Source organism: Oratosquilla oratoria, chromosome 17 (assembly GCF_046742065.1).
Source record: "Oratosquilla oratoria isolate Oo_2021 chromosome 17, ASM4674206v1, whole genome shotgun sequence".
In the NCBI taxonomy this organism is placed as follows: domain Eukaryota; kingdom Metazoa; phylum Arthropoda; class Malacostraca; order Stomatopoda; family Squillidae; genus Oratosquilla; species Oratosquilla oratoria.
The window spans coordinates 12,413,894-12,431,315 of record NC_134793.1 but is presented as its reverse complement, the minus strand read 5'-3'; the positions used below and the strand labels follow the sequence as shown (position 1 = coordinate 12,431,315).

General features: G+C 48.0%; 1 protein-coding gene across 1 annotated transcript in view; it reads right to left on the bottom strand.

Moving 5' to 3' along the window:
- Syt4 (Synaptotagmin 4) overlaps positions 1-17,422 on the bottom strand; it is a 67,793-nt gene that overhangs the window by 37,747 nt on the left and 12,624 nt on the right. The window contains exons 3-5 of the mRNA XM_076200170.1: positions 3,911-4,310; positions 3,602-3,667; positions 3,140-3,158 (exon numbers count right to left, since the gene is read on the bottom strand). Of these exons, the coding sequence (XP_076056285.1) occupies positions 3,140-3,158; positions 3,602-3,667; positions 3,911-4,310 (485 nt within the window). The remainder of the gene's footprint in view (positions 1-3,139; positions 3,159-3,601; positions 3,668-3,910; positions 4,311-17,422) is intronic.

Here is a 17,422-nt window from a genome sequence, read left to right as displayed (position 1 = left end):
TGTGTGTGTGTGTGTGTGTGTGTGTGTGTGTGTGTGTGTGTGTGTGTGTGTGTGTGTGTGTGTGTGTGTGTGTGTAAACACATGCGACTGAAGCTGTTAGGGATCGACCTCAAGTCCACGGCATTAGGTGGTGAGCGCGAAGCCCAATGCAACCTGATAGCGCACGCGCGCGCGCACGCACGCACACGTATGATTAATGGTTAGCAATTGCATTTAGAGCGACATAGGCATCAGCCATTGCATCGACTCATTGTAATAATAATAATAACAATTACACCTGCGTATTGTTCTATCATAGGAAGGGAGAGTGGTTGTGGTGGTTATGATTGTAGTTATGATGGTGGTTGTGATGGTGATGGTTGTGACGGTAGTGGTGGTTGTGATGGTAGCTCTGGTATTGGTGGTAGCTGTGGTATGAACAATGGTGATAGTATTGGTGGATAAGGTTACACTGACAGCTGTGGTAGTAATGTTGGTGGTAGCACGATGGTGGTAGTGGTATTTGGAATGGTAGTGGTATAATGGCGGTAGTGGTGGTATTAGTGATAGTATTTGTGGTGAGTCAAGTAATGATAATTACGTTAATAGTGAAGATTGTGATGATGACAACGATGATTGTGTTAAATGTGGTGATTATGGTAACTGACGTCTGTGGTGGTGATTGTGATGGTTTGGGTAACTGCTTGCAATGCACGAGCTGAGCTCTGCAGGATTCGAACTAAATCTCATCATCCCGGCCACTTCTTTTCCTGGAGATACACTATATATATACATTGGCATATGCATGCATACATACATACATTTACACACACACACATACACACAGACAGACACACACACACACACACAGACACACATACACACACACACACACACACACACACACACACACACACACACACACACACACACACACTCGGTGGTGCGGTTGGTAGAGTCCCCGACTGTCACTACGGCGGTCCGGGTTCGAAACCTGCCCAGGGCTGAAATAATTTCAGTATCGCTGCGCTTCGAGTCGTTACTCCAACATTCGAGGGCGGGAAGTTGGGTGTGTGTGTGCGTGTAAGGTCACAGTATTACCCATAGATCGGTCATACGAGTTCTGAGCTCTCATCCGGGAGGTTAATGTTAATAACTGTTGATCACGAGTTCAACACGTGATCTAAGACCATAGTGAATCAAACACACACACACACACACACACACACACACACACACACACACACACACACACACACACACACACACACACACACACACACACACACACACACACACACACACATATATATATATATATATATATATATATATATATATATATATATACACATACATGAAGTGGGTGGGAAGAGGAAAGACTGGAGTCTTAATCCGAGTTTCATTACTGACTAGTTTCGCTATAAGCTTTTTCAAAAGAATAAAACTCGGACTAAGACTCCAGGCTTTCCTCTTCCCACCCATTTCAACTTGTCAGAATATCTTAACATGTATACATATATATATACTATATATATATGTATATGTATGTGTGTGTGTGGGTGTGTGTGTGTATGTGTGTGTGTGTGTGTATGTGTGTGTGTGTGTGTGTTAAACTATTTGTATTTACCTAATTGTAGTACAAAGGAAAGGAGCAACACTCGTTGGGCCCCGTCTCCTATCATATGTGTGTGTGTGTGTGTGTGTGTGTGTGTGTGTGTGTGTGTGTGTGTGTGTGTGTGTGTGTGTGTGTGTGTGTGTGTGTGTGTGTGTGTGTGTGTGTGTGTGTGTGTGTGTGTGTGCGCGTGTGTCCTGCTTTCCCCCACGTCGTCACATTTTGTTTGCTTGAAGGCCTAATGTCCGCCCAGCAGAAACCCGTTTTCATATTTTGATTTCCCCGCAAAATGGGAAGAGAGGCCACCTTTGCTGCAAGAGGAGGAAGAGGAGGAAGAGAGGAAGAGAGCAGGGACGATGAAGAGGCGAGGAGAAAGAAGAGGAGGAAGAGGAGAGGGAGGAGGAAGAGGAGAGAGAGGAGGAAGAGGAGAGGGAGGAGGAAGAGGAAAGTAAAAGCCGAGGGGAGGGAGGAGAAAGAGGAGAGGGAGGAGAAAGAGGAGAGGGAGGAGGAAGAGGAGAGGGAGGGGGAAGAGGAGAGGGAGGAGGTAAGAGGGAAGAATGGAAGGAGAGGGCAGAGAACGGGGAGGATGAAGAGGCTGAGGAAGATACGGAAGAGGACGAGGAAAGGAAGGGGGAGAATGAGGAGGACAAAGAGGAGGACGAAGAGGAGGAGGAGGAGGAGGAAGAGGTGGACGAGGTGGAGGAGGAAGAGGTGGACGAGGAAGAGGTGGACGAGGAAGAGGTGGACGAGGTGGACGAGGAAGAGGTGGACGAGGAAGAGGTGGACGAGGTGGAGGAGGAAGAGGTGGACGAGGAAGAGGTGGACGAGGTGGAGGAGAAAGAGGTGTACAAGGTGGGTAAGGATGAGGGGGTGGATGGTGAGGAGGAAGAGGTGGACAAAGAGGAGTTGGATGAAGACGTTGATGACAGGAATAAAGAAAAGAAAAAAAATGGGAATAGGATGAAGAGGAACAAGAGGAGAAAAAAAATGAGAATAAAAATAAAATAAAACCAAATAAAAAGGAAGATAAGGTCTACGGCCTCAATTCACGAGACTCCTGAAGTACAAAATGGAAGAAGGCCATCTTGAGGAGGAAGGTGAACCGAGAGGGGGACGGGGGGGAGGGGATAGGGGGAGGGGGGAGAGGGAATGGGGAGAGGAGAGGGGATGGGATGGGGAGAGGAGACGGGATGGGATGGGGAGAGGGGAGGGCTTGGGAGAAGGGGGAGAGGGGAGGGGCAGGGGGGGAGAGGGGACAGGGGAGAGGGGAGGGGCAGGGGGGAAGAGGGGAACAGGGGAGAGGGGAGTGGGAGGGAAGGGGAAAGGAAGAGGCTTGGGTAGGGGAAGGCGAAGGGAGAGGGAAAGGAGTGGGATTGGTGTAGGGGAAAGGGAGGAGGAGGGAGGGGGTAGGCGGGGAAGGGAAGGGAAAGGAAGAGGGAGGGGAAAAGGAGGGAAAGGAGGGGAACGGTAGGGGAGAGTATAGTATTTGGGGAGTAGGGGAGAGGCGTGGGGATAAGGGTTTCTGGAAAGGTAACAAGACCTTACCCAGAAGGGCTCTAAGGGCCTGGAAGACAAAGGCGTAAGGGTATTAAAGAGCTCGAAGAACTGATTGGGAGGATTTAGGTAGTAAGGCTGGAAGGACTCAGCGACTGGAAGGTCCGAAAGTCTCGAAAAGCTGGAAGGACTGAATCCTCAAGGTGCTTGAAAAGAGAGAAGACAACAGAAAGAGATAACCGAATAAAAGCTAAAGGGAAAAAAAATGAAATAAAATCAAACAAAATAAAATAAAGTAAAATAAAACAAGATTAAAAGAACAATAAACAACGAAGAGCTACGAGAACTTCAAACGCTGTACTTGTAAAGTTTCAATAACTACCCGAGGTGCTGAAGGGGCTGGAAAAAACCGAAGGAAAAAAAAAAAAAAAAATTGGAGAGTTGCAAGGACTGGAAAGAAGCGTTGTAAAGATTTGCATAAACAGCGGAGATGCTGGAAGAGTTCATAATGACCTTTGAGGCAGCTGGAGGTCCATCAAAATCTTTAACGTCTGAAGAGTTTCCAGGTACTGGAAAATGCTGAAGAAACCAAAATAATGAACAGGAGCTGACGAAAAATAACCACATGGCGATGAAAAAAATAAATATAAGGAAATGAAGATATCAGAATTTGGAAACGCTTAGGTATATAAGAATTAGCACATTGGAAGGACTTAGGAGTTTCCAGGTACTGGAAAATACTGGAAAAGAAATTTAAAAAGACCGGAAAGGTTGAAGAAAGTTTAAAAGGGTTAGCAGAGATTTTGTAAGAGCTGACAGGACCTTCGAAATCCTCCGCAAGACCCTTGGAAGGTCCCTGGAAATCTCTTGGTAGGCCCCTGGAATTCTCTTGGAAAGCGTGGAAGGCACTTGTAAATTCCTTGGAAATCTCTTGGAAGGCTTGGAAGACCCCTGGAAGGCCCCTGGAAATCTCTTGGTATGCCCCTGGAATTCTCTTGGAAGGTGTGGAAGGCCCTTGGAAGGTCCCTGGAAATCTCTTGGAAGGCGTGGAAGGCCCTTGAAAGGTCCCTGGATATCCCTTGAAAGGCGTGGAAAGCCCTTGAAAGGCCTTTGGAAGGCCTCCAGAAGTCTCTTGGATGGCCTAGAAAGTCTGGAAGGCCTGGAAAGTCTGGAAGGCCTGGAAAGTCTGGAAGGCCCGGCCGACGGGGACAAACACAATCGACTAGTAATTTGGTTACGAAACCAATACAGCGGCAAACTTACCTTTCCCCTTCGCCTCTCTTCCCTTCTCCTTTCCGTTCCCCTTTTTCCTTCCCGCTCAAGAAGTGTCAAGTATTTAAAGGAGAGAGATTTAAGGAGGGCACAAGAAAGGAGGTGATCATTTTGAAGTTAAAAGTGAGCCGTGTATCTCTGGTCCGTAGGGGTGTCACTAAATTCCCTATAATGTGGAGTGCATAAAATTTAGGCAATCAGTACCCTCCACCAGAGGGGAGAAGGGAAGGAAAAGGAAGGGAGAAAGGATGGAGAAGGGAGGGAGATGGGAAGAAGACGGGATGGAGAAGAGAGGGAGATGGGAGGGAGAAAGGAGGGAGAAGGGAGGGAGAAGGGGGGAGGAGAAATGGGGAGAAGGGGGGAGGAGAAATGGGGAGAAGGGGGGAGGAGAAATGGGGAGAAGGGAGGGAGAAGGGAGAAGGGAGAAGGGAGGGAGAATGGGAATTGGAAGGGGGAAATGGAAGAGGAAGGGGAGAAATGGGGAGAAGGGAGGGAGAAGGGGAGAAATGGGGGAGGGGGGGAGAAGGGGGGAGAAGGGGGGAGTGAGAAGGGAGGGCACCATATGTGTGTGTGTGTGTGTGTTGGGGGTGGTTGCGTGCGTTCATGCGTGTGCCACTGCCCCCCTTGCTCTTCTCCTCCTCCTCCTTCGTGTCGATGCGGTTTGCACGCCCACCCGCACGCCCGAATATCTCCTCAGAGTCTTGGTACCAGTGCCCATTTCCACCTCGACTCTGGCTGCTGCATTTATATATATATATATATATATAAACAAATAAATAAATAAATAAATAGATAAAATAAATAAAATAAATAAAATATAAATAAATAAATATATAATAAATAAAATAAATAAATAATAATAAAAAAATAATAAATAGTGAATTGAATAATAAAATACATACATAAATGAGTAAATAAAAAACAAAAAATTATCATTTTGGTCTAAAATGTCTTTTCTTCCTCCCTTTATGATATTTGAGCTTTATTTTCTAATTATCATTATTCATTCTATCATTTCCTCTTCTCACTCGTTTGTAGCCCGCTTCTCCTCTTTTAAAGAGAGTTGGTGCGAAATATTGTGAACCGAAGTTAGGAGAAGGAGGAGGAAGAGGAAGAAGAGAACCAGGAAGAAGAGGAGGAAGTGGAAGAGGAGGAGGAGGAGGAGGAGGAGGAGGAGGTAGATAAGGAGGAAGAGGAGGAAGTGGAAGAGGAGGAAGAAAAGGAGGTAGTAGAGGAAGAAGAGGTAGAAGATGAAGATGAGGAGGTAGAGGAGGAAGAGGAAGAAGATGAGGAAGAGGACGAAACTGGTAGCTAAAGTATACATATTTTTTCTTATATCTGTTTGTTTCTAAATGTAGACTATCTTCACTCATGACATGTAAGTCTCTGGGCCGTAGGGGCGTATTGAGAATCCCTATAGTAATGTTGCAGCAATGACGACGACGATGATCGTATTAACCAATTATACTAACATTAATGAATTCAATGATGATAAAATTAAACAATCATATTACTAATAATAATGAAGATAATGGGTGACAAATGATGACGATAATAATAATAGTAATAATAATAATGATAATAGTAATAATAATAAAAAAGAAAATAATAAAATTAAAAATAATAATAGTAATAATAACACTAATAATAATAAAAATAATAATAAAATAATAAAAAATAATAATAGCAACAATAATACAATATTAATAATAATAATAATGATAATAATAACAATAATTATAATTATGATAATAATGATAATAGTAATAATAATAACAATAATTATAGCAATAATAATTAGGATAATATAAATGATAATGATAATAGCAATAATAATAATGATAATAATAATAACAATAAAATAATACTAACAATAATATGAATGACCGTCAAAAGGACATTTATAAGTATTTCCATCACAAATCGGGAGAGAGAATTTGACAGAGCGACATCCGGGCAACGGAGATGATCCTGGAACGTTCCCCCCCTCCCCCCATTACGCCATCCCCCTCATCCTCCCTCCCCCCAGCCATCGCCGAGTTCGGAGTGACAGTCCTCCCGTCTCCTCCTCCCTTCCCCCCCTCCCCCGGGGAAGGGGGAGAAAGGGGGGAAATTTCATGGTTGGGGTGTATCAGTACTCCCAGCTGTAGTATCAAACCTAACTTCCCCCACACTCCCTCCCCGTCACTCACGCTCTCCCTCAGTCTTTGTCTGTGTATATCTTTGGATGAGTCTGTGTCTACCTGTATCTGTCTTTGGGTTTGTCTGTGTTGATCTGTCTCTCTGTCTGTTTGGCTTTGTCTGTCTTAACTTTGTCTTTATTCCCATCTTATTCCTTCGTATGTAAGTGTATATATGTGTGGTGTGCATGTGTGTGTGTGTGTGTGTGTGTGTGTGTGTGTGTGTGTGCGTATATACATGTGTATGCAATATTCTATTTATTCTCTCTCTCTCTCTCTCTCTCTCTCTCTCTCTCTCTCTCTCTCTCTCTCTCTCTCTCTCTCTCCCTTTTTCTGTTGTCCCTTCTTGGCGCCAAACGGTTTTACACAATGAGAATTTCATTTTTCAGGTATGTATTCTTTGAACAGGAATTTCAAAAACGTTTCGACAGAATTGACGAATATAAAAAAATAAAAATTGACTAATTTCACTCGCCACAATTATGATCATCATTAATAGATGCTATGGATAAGTCAGTTTGTCAGATTAACTTTCAGAAAATCCCTTAAAATATGACGTAGGAAGAGAATGAAGACAATATGATGTAATAAGAGTCAAGACGACATGACGTCAGAAGCGAGTCAAAACAACATGACGTCAGAAGCGAATTAAGGCGACAAAACGTCAAAAGGGGTGACGAATACGACGTAATAATCAAATTTAAATGGAATGACGTTATAAAGAAATAAAATCTACTACGTGTTAGCGAAAAGCCTAAAATTGTGACATAAAGAACAAATCAAAACGACATGACGTCAGGTATAGAATAAAAAATGTACGACACGAGAAGAATACTAAGTTAAGGTATTATTGAACGAAGACTATCAAACCAAATCGAACAAATCTGAAACATAAATAAAAAAAAAGAAAACAAGACATCAGAAAGGAATCAAAACATAACGAGGAAAGAAAGTGAAAAGTTGTATCATGAAGTTAGAATTGAATTAGGACGCCATGACTTGGGGGAAAGATTTGAAAAGTATACGACGGTTAAAACGTATCAAGACGACATGACGTCAGGAAAAAAAATCTGAAACGAACCAAGACCTGCACAGTGGAAAATATAAACATACGACAGTGACATATGTAGGCGATAAATAAAAAGAAGAAGAAAAAGAGGAGGAAGAGGAAATGGAAGGAAGAAAAGAAGAAGAAGAAGAAGATGAAGAAGACAAAAAAGAAGATGATGAAGAAGAAGAAGAAGACGAAGAAGAAGATGAAGAAGAAGATGAAGACGATGGTGAAGAAGAAGAAGATGAAGACGATGGTAAAGAAGAAGAAGAAAAAATGACAATGAAGTAGATTGGAGACGATGGATATGCCAGACAAACTTAGAAAATAAACAAACAAATAAATGAATGAATAAATAAACACATTAATAGATAAATAACGAATAAATAAAGCTATGAAACATGGAGATAGAAATAGAGAGAGAGAGAGAGAGAGAGAGAGAGAGAGAGAGAGAGAGAGAGGGGGACTATGGAAGGCTCTGGGTACAATACAAGGCAGAGAAAAGAAATCTGGTTTGAGACGTATTCAGGTGTAAAGGAAAAAGATTAACACAGAAAGAAAAAAAAATGGTCGCCCCCCTTTTCTCGTATTCTTCAGCCACTCTGAGGGGAAGAGGGGGGAGAAGGGGAAAAGGGGAAAAGGGGGGAGAGGGGGAGAGGGGGAATGTCAACGTTTGTCTGTCAGTCTCATAACAGAGACACCAATCATCACGGCTTTCTCCTTCTGAAGGAGGGAGGAGGAGGGAGGAGGGAGGAGGAAGAGGAGGAGGAGGGAAAGAAAACGGGTTGTGGGGAGGTGGGAGGGTGAAGGGAGGTGAGGGGAAAGACGGTGGATAAGAGAGGGGGAAAAGAGGGGAGGAGAAAGAAGGGGAAGGATAATGGAAAAGAGGGGAAGAGGAGAGAGGGTATGAAAGGAGAAGGGAAAAAGAGGGGAAGTGAGGGGGGAGATGAGGAGAGGGGAGGGGAGGAGAAATGATGGGACAGGATTAAGAGGGGAAAGGGGGGAGGTGTCCCTTCAAGCAAAGACAGAATTGACTGACACGCGGGGGGGGAGGGGGAGTGGAAGGGAGAGTAAGTGAGGGCGAGAAGAGGAGGGGAGAGCGGAAGGACATGGGGGGGAACTAGCAGGAGGAGACGGGTCGGGGGGAGACACATGGGGGAGAGTTACGAGTAAAAGAGGGGAGAGGAAGAGGGGAGAAAGAATAGGGTGAAATCAGGAGAAAAAAGAGGAGGAGGAGGAGGAGGAGGAAGAGGAGGAAGAGCAAGAGGAAGAGTAGAAGGAAGAGTATGAGGAAGAAGGGGAGGAGGGGTAGGAAGCGGAGGAGGAAGGGGAGGTGGAAGAAGAGCAGGAGGAGGAAGAGGGGAAAAGAAGAGGAGAAGGGGAGGAGGAGAAAGGTGGGGAGGAGGAAGAGCATGAGGAGAAAGATGATGGTGATGATGAGGAGGAGGAGGATGAGGAGGAGTAGAAGAAGAAGGGGAGGAAGAGGAGGAGGAGGAGGAGGAGGAGGAGATGTTATCCTCCTTCGGGAATCCTTGTTAATGGCGTCTTATTGAAGGAAAAGCGAAGAGGGGAAGGAGGAGGAGATGTGAGGGAAGAGGAGAGGAAGAGGAGGGGGACATGTGATGAAGAGGAAGGAAGAGGAAGAACAGGAAGAGGGGAGGAAAAAGGAAGATGAGGAGGAAGAGCAGGAGGAGGGGGAGAAGATAAAGAGGAAGGAGGAGGAAGAGGAGAAGGGGAAAAATTGAGGAGGAAGAGCAGGAGGAGGAGGAGGGGGAAATGAGGAAGAAGAGGAAAAGGATAATGGGGAGGAGAAAGATGTAGGAAGAGAGATGTACAAGCTGGAGGCAAAATAGAGAGAGAGAGAGAGAGAGAGAGAGAGAGAGAGAGAGAGAGAGAGAGAGAGAGAGAGAGAGAGAGAGAGAGAGAGACAGAGAGAGAAGGTAAGAGGAAGGGAAGAAGGAGGAAAGGGAGGAAGGAATGGAGGAAGAATAATAGGAAGACTAGGAAGAAGAGGAAGAAGAAGGAGGAAGAGGAAGAGGAAGAGGGAGAAGAGCAAGAGAGGGAGGAGGAGAAAGGAGGGAAGAAGAAAAGGAGGAGGAGGAGGAGGAGGAGGAGGAGGAGGAGGAGGAGGAGGAGGAGGAGGAGGAGGAGGAGGAAGCCAGAGTTAGGGAGTAAAAAAAAAAAGTCGAGGTAATACTTGGCAACCCTCGCGTCTCTTGTACACGTACGAGTAAGCCCCCCTATTAGTGCGGAGCGAAGGGGACGAGGGGAGGGGGGGAGAGATGGAGAGGGAGAGGGGGGAGAGAGAGGGAGAGAGGAAGGGTACAGGGAGGGGGAGGGAGACTGTGAGGGGGAGGAGGAAGGGTACAGGGTGGGAAGAGGACGGGGTGGGGAAGGACGGGGAGGGGGAGAGGGACGGGGGAGAGAGGAGAGGGAGAGGGGAGGGGGGCTAGGGAAGAGGAAGGGGAAGGGGGAAAGGGTGGTGGTAGGGTGGGGTTGAGGATGAGGTGGGGATTGCGTAGACAGAGAGGAGGAGGAGGAGGAGGAGGAAGAGGAGGAGGAGGAGGAGGAGAAGGAGGAGGAGGAGGGTATGGGAGTAGGGTGAGGGATCCCTGAAGTAGGGTGGAAAGGTAAGATAGGGTGAGGCTAAGGTGATAGGGGGTGAGGGTAGGGTGAGGGTAGGGTGAAGGATGTGGGGGAAAGTTGGGGAGGGGGAGGGGAGGATAATAAGTAGGAGAGATCACTGGGAAGAATAAAAACCAATCGGTTTTATTCAGTTTAAAAAGAGACCTTCCCCCCCCCATGCTTTCGTGTGTAGAGGGGAAGGGAGGGAGGGGGAGGGGGAAGGGGAAAGGGGTGAGAGGGAGGGAGAGGAAGGGGGAGGGGTGGGAAGGGTGGGAGGGTGGGAAGGGTGGTTATGTATAAAGCTTCTATTTGCTCTTGGGAATGTCTGGAGATGGGAACTCTTCTCCTCCTCCTCCAGTATTCGGGAGAACCCGCTTCCGAATATTGGGAACAATTGCGAATACCAGAAGCAGCCGGAGGAGAGATCTAGTTCTGCAAGACGATTCCACGATTCGCTTTTCAAGTTAAGAGTGACCCTTCCGTGATCTCGTGTTTTTTTTATCAGAGAGAGAGAGAGAGAGAGAGAGAGAGAGAGAGAGAGAGAGAGAGAGAGAGAGAGAGAGAGAGAGAGTTGAGAGAGAGGGAGAGAGGTTGAGAGAGAATGAGAGAGTGAGAGAGGGAGAGAGGGAGAGAAAGAGAGAGAGAGAGAGAGAGAGAGAGAGAGGGGGGGGGGTTGAGAGAGAGGGGGGTTGAGAGTGAGGTTAAGAGAGAGAGAGAGGGGGGTTGAGAGTGAGGTTAAGAGAGAGAGAGAGAGAGAGAGATATAGATAGAGAGAGAGAGAGAGAGAGAGAGAGAGAGAGAGAGAGAGAGAGAGAGTGAGCGGAGAGAAAGGTTGAGAGTGTGAGAGAGTGTGTGTACATACATGATTAGTATATAATCACTACTGAAGCAATGATAATCGGGGACGAGGTGATTGGGGGGAGGGAGAGGGGGAGGGGGAGGGGGAGGGGGGGCTGATGCCTGCGAGACGACGAGGAAACGAAGAGGTAATTAGTGGCAGCAGGTGTGTGCGCTCACAAGAAGACAAGACAAGTCTGGGTAAGGTAATGAGGAGGTAATGAAGAGGTAATGAGAGGTTCAGACAGAGAGACACAGGGAGGAGGAGGAGGAGAAGGAGGTGGAGGAGTAGGAAGAGGAGGAGGAAGAGGAGGAGAGGGAGGAGGAACAGGAAGAAGAGGAGGAAGAGGAACAGGAGGAGGAAAAGGAGGAGGAACAGAAGGAGGAAGAGGATGAGGGAGAACAGGAAGAGAAAGAGGAGGAGGAAAAGGAGGAAAAGCTGGAGGAGGAAGAGGAGGAGAAAGTGAAGGAGGAGGAACAGGAGGAGGAGGAGGAGGAGGAGAAGAAGGAAGAAGGAGAGGGAGGAACAGGAGGAGGTGAAAGAGGAGGAACAGGAGGAGGAGGAGGAGGAAGAGGAAAAGGTGAATGAGGAAGAAGAGGAGGAGGAGCAGGAGGAAGAGGAGGAGCAGGAGGAAGAGGAGGAGGAGCAGGAGGAAGAGGAGGAGCAGGAGGAGGAGGTGGAGCAGGAGGAGGAGGAGAAGGAGGAAGAGGCAACGAGAGAAGAGCCACAAGGTCGTGTTCGGACCCACTACTGCAGGCCTGTATTACCCCCTCCACCCCTGCGGACCAGAGTTACGTATTATTATTTCATGATTGAAAAAAAAAATCCATTATCTTTCCTTTCTCACACTCCCACCCGAACTAAACCTCCCCCCCCAAAAAAAAAAAAAAAGAGAGAGAGAGAGAGAGAGAGAGAGAGAGAGAGAGAGAGAGAGAGAGAGATAGAGAGAGAGAGAGAGAGAGAGAGAGAGAGAGAGAGAGAGAGAGAGAGAGAGAGAGAGAGAGAGAGAGAGAGAGAGAGAGAGAGAGAGAGAGGTCAGAACTCAGCAAAACTCCTTCTCCCCCCCTCCCTCATTCAAATACAATCGTCCGGCGGCACCCCCTAATAACAAAGACAGCATTGGGATGCTGAGGCGGAGGAGGAGGAGGAGGAGGAGGAGGAGGAGGAGGAGGAGGAGGAGGAGGAGGAGGAGGAGGTGGAGGTGGAGGAGGAGGCGGCGACGCCGATCCCGAGGGCGTCAAGAGGCAGGGAGGCCATTAAGAGGAAATGAGGCTCCAAATGGGATAAATGAAGCAGCGCAGGACTCCTCCTCCTCTTCCTCCTCCTCCTCCTCGGGCAGGAGGAGGACCCTCCCTCTCTCTATCTCTATCTCTCTCTCTATCTCCTCTTCCTCTTCCTCCTCCTCCTCTTCCTCCTCGGGCAGGAGGACCCTCCCTCTCTCTCTATCTCCTCTTCTTCCTCCTTCTCCTCCTCCTCCTCCTCGGGCAGGAGGACCCTCCCTCTCTATCTCTATCTCTATCTCCTCTTCCTCCTCTCTCCGTCACTCTCTACCTCCCCTTCTCCATCTCCATATCTCTCTTGGATATGGTATGGAAGGGGAGAGGGGAACGGGAAGGAAGCGGGAGAGAGGAAGAGAAGAGGTGGAGGGGGAAGAGGAGGGGAAGGAAGAAGAGGGAAGAGGAGGGAAGGGGAGGTGACGGTTAGGGAGGGAAGGGAAGGGGAAGCGAAGGAAGAAGAGGTAATGGAATAGAATGGGAGGGGAGGGGCGGAAGGCGATGGAAAGGGAGAGAGAGGGCGATGGAAAAAGGGGGAGAGGGCGATGGAAAGGGGGATAGGGCAATGGAAAAGGGGAGAGAGGGCGATGGAAAGGGGGAGAGGGCGATGGAAAGGGGGAGAGAGGGCGATGGAAAGGGGGGAGAGGGCGATGGAAAGGGGGGAGAGGGCGATGGAAAGGGGGGAGAGGCCGATGGAAAGGGGGAGAGGACGATGGAAAGGGGGAGAGGACGATGGAAAGGGGGAGAGGACGATGGAAAGGGGGAGAGAAGACGATGGAAAGGGGGGAGAGAGGGCGATGGAAAGGGGGAGAGGGAGATGGAATGGGAGAGAGAACGATGGAGAGGGGGAGAGAGGGCGATGGAAAGGGGGGAGAGAGCGATAGAAAGGGGGAGAGAAAGCGATGGAAAGGGGAACGAGATAGGAGGAAATGACGTCATCAAGGGACAAGTGCACACTTTAAAGTCTTAATTCTGGCTAACGCCAGTTTTTTTTCTGACCTAACTTGACCCTTTCTAAACGGTGTGGAGCTTCTATGCTCGCGGGGCCCCGTGACGGTGTTATAAAAGGCGATATGTCAGAAGGGTAGCAATCGCAATAGAACGCTGGGTACCTCTGGTCCGTAGGGGTGTCAGGAGAGTCGCTAGCGTGTGATTAGTGTGAGATTAGTGTCTGAAGGGTGAAAGGTGATTGGTTATGGGATTGGGGCCCGAAGGGTGACGGAGGGAGGGAGGAGAGGGAGGGACAAATGCTGGTGAATAGCGAAGACATACTGGATGAGGGATTTTGGGATTAGAAAGGGAGTGGGTGAGGGTGGGAGGGAGTGTGGAGGAGATGGATGAATGGATGGATGGAGGGATGGGGGGAGGGAGACTGAAAGGCTGGAGTGAGTTATGGTGGGAGGAGTGAGGTGGGAGTTACTGTGGGAGAGATGGAGGAAGGGAGGGAGGGGGGAGGGGAGAGAGAGGGAGTTAGAGTGGGAGTCGGGATGGGGTGGGGGAGTTACGGAGAGGTGGAAGAAGTGAGGGAGGAAGAAGAGACAGAGGGAGGGAGGGAGGGAGGGAGGTGGGAGTTAGTGTGGGAGAGATGGAGGGAGGTATGAGGGGAGGGAGGGGGGGAGAGAGGGAGTTAGGGTGGGGGAGTGGGGGAGAGATGAAGAGGTGGAAGAAGTGAGGGTGGAAGAAGTGAGGGAGGGAGAGGAGACGGAGGAAGAGAGGACGGAGGGAGGGAGGGAGGGAGGGAGAGAGGGTAAGAGATGAAGAATGGATAAGAAGAGAATGGGAATGGGGGAGGGAAGGAAGAGTGAGGGAGGAGACATGGGAGGGGGGATAAGCGGGAAGGTTAGGGAGCGGGTAAAGGAAAGGGGGTGGGGGAGGGAAGTGTGGGAGGACTGTGGGAGTATTGGTAGGGGCGCGGACCAGCCAATTCTCCGTCAATGCTTGGCTGGCAACGAAGATGGATGAAGACCAACAGAGACGAAGAGACAAGAGGCAAGAGACAGAGAGAGAGAGAGAGAGGGGGGGGGTGGAGGAGAAGAAACAGAAGGAGGAAGAAGGAGGCGGAAGAAGGGGGAGAAAGTGGAGGAGAAACAGGAGGGAGAAACAGGAGGATAAAGAAGAGGAGAAAGAAGAGGAGAAAATCGAGAAGAAAGAGGAGGGAGAAAGAGGAGGAGAAAGAAGGGAAAGGGAGGAGAAAAAGAAGAGAGGGAAGAGGAGGAGGAGGAGAAAGAAGAGAATAAGAAAGAGGAAGAAGAGGAGAAAGAAGAGAAGGACAAAGAGCAGGGGAAGAAGAAAAAAAAGAACAGAAGAAAGAGGAGAAGAAAGAGGGGGAATAGGATGAGGAGGAAGAGGAGAAATGAGGAGAAAAGGAAGAGAAATAGAAACGAAAATGAAGAGGAAGTGGAGGAGAAAGAGAAGGAGTAGAAGTGAAGGAGGAAGTGGAGAAAGAGAAAGAGGAGGAGAAAGGAGGAGGAGAAAGAGGAGAAAGAGGAGGAGAAAGGAGGAGAAAGAGGAGGAGAAAGAGGGGGAAGAGAAAGAGAAATGCGAATGAGAAGGAGGACGAGGAATAGGAGGATGAAGAGGAGGAGGAGGAAGAGAAGTATGGAGGAGAAAGAGAAGTAGGAGGAGGAAGAGGAGGAAGAGGAGAAGAGGAGTAGGAGAAGGAAGAGGAGAAGGAAGAGTAGTAGGAGGAAGAGGGGAAGGAAGAGGAGTAGGAAGAGGAAGAGGAGGAGGGAGGAGGAAGAGTAGGAGGAAGACGAGGAAAAGGTGAACGAAGAGAAGAGGAGGAGGAAGAGGAGGAGGAGGGGAAGAGGAGGGGAAGAGGAGGAGGAAGAATAGGAGGAAGAGGAGTAGGAGGAGGAGGAGAAAGAGGAGTAGGGGGAAAATGAAGAGGAGGAAGAGGAAGAGGAAGAGGAGTAGGAGGAGGAAGACGAGAAGGAAGACGAGGAGTAGAAGGAAGAGGAAGAAGAGGAGGAAGAGGAGTAGGAGGAGGGAGAAAGAGGAAAAGAGGAGAAAGAGGAAGAGAAGAGGAGGAAGAATGAAGAAGAGGAAGAAGGAAGAGGAGGAAGAGGAGGAGAAGAGGAGAAGATGAGGAGAAGAGGAGAAGAGGAGGAGAGAGTAGGAGGAAGAGGAGGAAGAGGAAGAAGAGGGGGAAGAGGAGGAGGAAGAGGAGTAATAGGAAGAGGAGAAGAAAGAGGAGTAGGAGGAAGAGGAGGAAGAAGAGGATTAGGAGGAAGAGGAATAGGAGGAAGAAGAGGAGGAGGAGGAGGAAAAGGAGTAGGAGGAAGTTGAAGAGGAAGTTGAAGAGGAAGAGGAGGAAGAGGAGGAGGAAGTGGAGGAAGAAGAGTAGGAAGAGGAGGAGGAGGAAGAGGAAGAAGATGAAGAGGAGTAGGAGGAAGGAGGAAGAGGAGAAGAGGAGGAAGGAGAAGGAAGAGGAGGACGAGGAGTAGGAGAAGAGGAGGAAGAGGAGGAGGAAGAGTAGAAGAGGAGGAAGAGGAGGAGGAAGAGGAGTAGGAAGGGGAGTAGGAGGAAGAGGAGGAAGAAGAGGAAGAAGAGGAATAGGAAGAGGAAGAGGAGGTGGAAGAGGAGGAAATGGAGAAGGAAGAGGAGGAAGAAGAGGAGGAAGAAGAGGAGGAGTAGGAATAGGAGATAGAGTAGTGTAGTATATATTAATCATTATAAATTATGTTAGCATTGTGTGAAAAATGTACGAAATAAAAGTGATGTGTAATGGTATGTGTGTGTATGTGCGTACGTGTACCAAGTATGGAAGTTTCTCGAAGAAAGCATAATTACCATTTCTGTTTGCATGATTATTATTTCTATTTCTTTGTAAATGCGAAAATTGAATGAATGGAAAATAGATTATTAATATCATTAAAATTAAATTATCATATTAGTTTGAGTGTATGTTATTTTCTGTGTGCACGAGAATAATTATAAAATTGGGTGAAAGCAACTGTCGGGCACGCCATTCCATAACTAGGGTGACGCACATTATTCATTCGGAGGCGAGTCCTTGAGGTGTGTACAAGTGGGCTAGTGTGTTATAAATATATAAATATATTCCTGTGAAAAAAACACTGTGAACGCTTCATCAACTATTATTTACCATTGTAGCACAACCAACAGTAGGAGGAAGAGGAAGAGGAGGAGGAAGAAGAGGAAGAAGAGGAGAATGAGTAGGAAGAGGAGATAGAGTAGGAGGAAGAAGAGGAGGAAGAGGAGTAGGAAGAGGAGGAAGAGGAGGAAGAGGAGGAGGAAGAGGAGGAGGAAGAGGAGGAGGCGGATTAGCTATTGATGGTGGCAGAAGAAAAGAAGCCTACGTGCGGAAGAGGGGAGAGAGAAAGAGGGGAAGATCAAAGAGGAAGAAAAGAGAAAAGAGGATGGAGGAAGGGGACTATGAAAAGAGAAACAAAGAGCGAAGGAGAGGGGTAAGATGGAGAGGAAGAGAGAGCAAAAGAGAAAAGGAAAAGAGAAAAGGAAAAGAGTAAAGGAAAAGAGAAAAGATCACCTCTCCATCTCTTCTTTCTCCTCCTCTTTCTCTTCCTCTTCTTCTCTCTCGTCTCTCTCCTAATCTTCCTCTACCTCCCTCAATTCTTCCTCCTTTTTCCTCCACCTATTATTTCCCTTATACCACCTATTCTTCCTCTTTCCCCTCACCTCCACCTCCTTCTTCTCCTCCTCCACTTCCACCTCCTCCTCCTCCTCCACCCATCACCCTCCGCGCCGGGCTCTTAATGTTTCAGGTAGCGATGGGGGTGGGCCCAACCTGCTAAATGTCACGTTTCTGTTTTGGTGATGGAGGTGGAGGTGGAGCTGGTGGTGGGTGCTGGTGGGTGGATGGTGGTAGTGGAGGTAGAGCTGGAGGTGGTGCTGGTGGATGGTAGTGGATTGGTAGTGGTTGTGGGTTAGTGGTGGTGATAGTGGTGGTTGTAGGTGGATGGTGGTAATGTTGGTTGTGGTGGAGGTCGTGGATGGTGGTGATGGTGATGGATGGTGGTGATACGGTAGTTGTGGGTGATAGTAGTGGCGGTAGTGGTGGTTGTAGAGTTGGGTGGTAGAGTGTGGTGGTGACAATATTAGTGTTGGTCACGT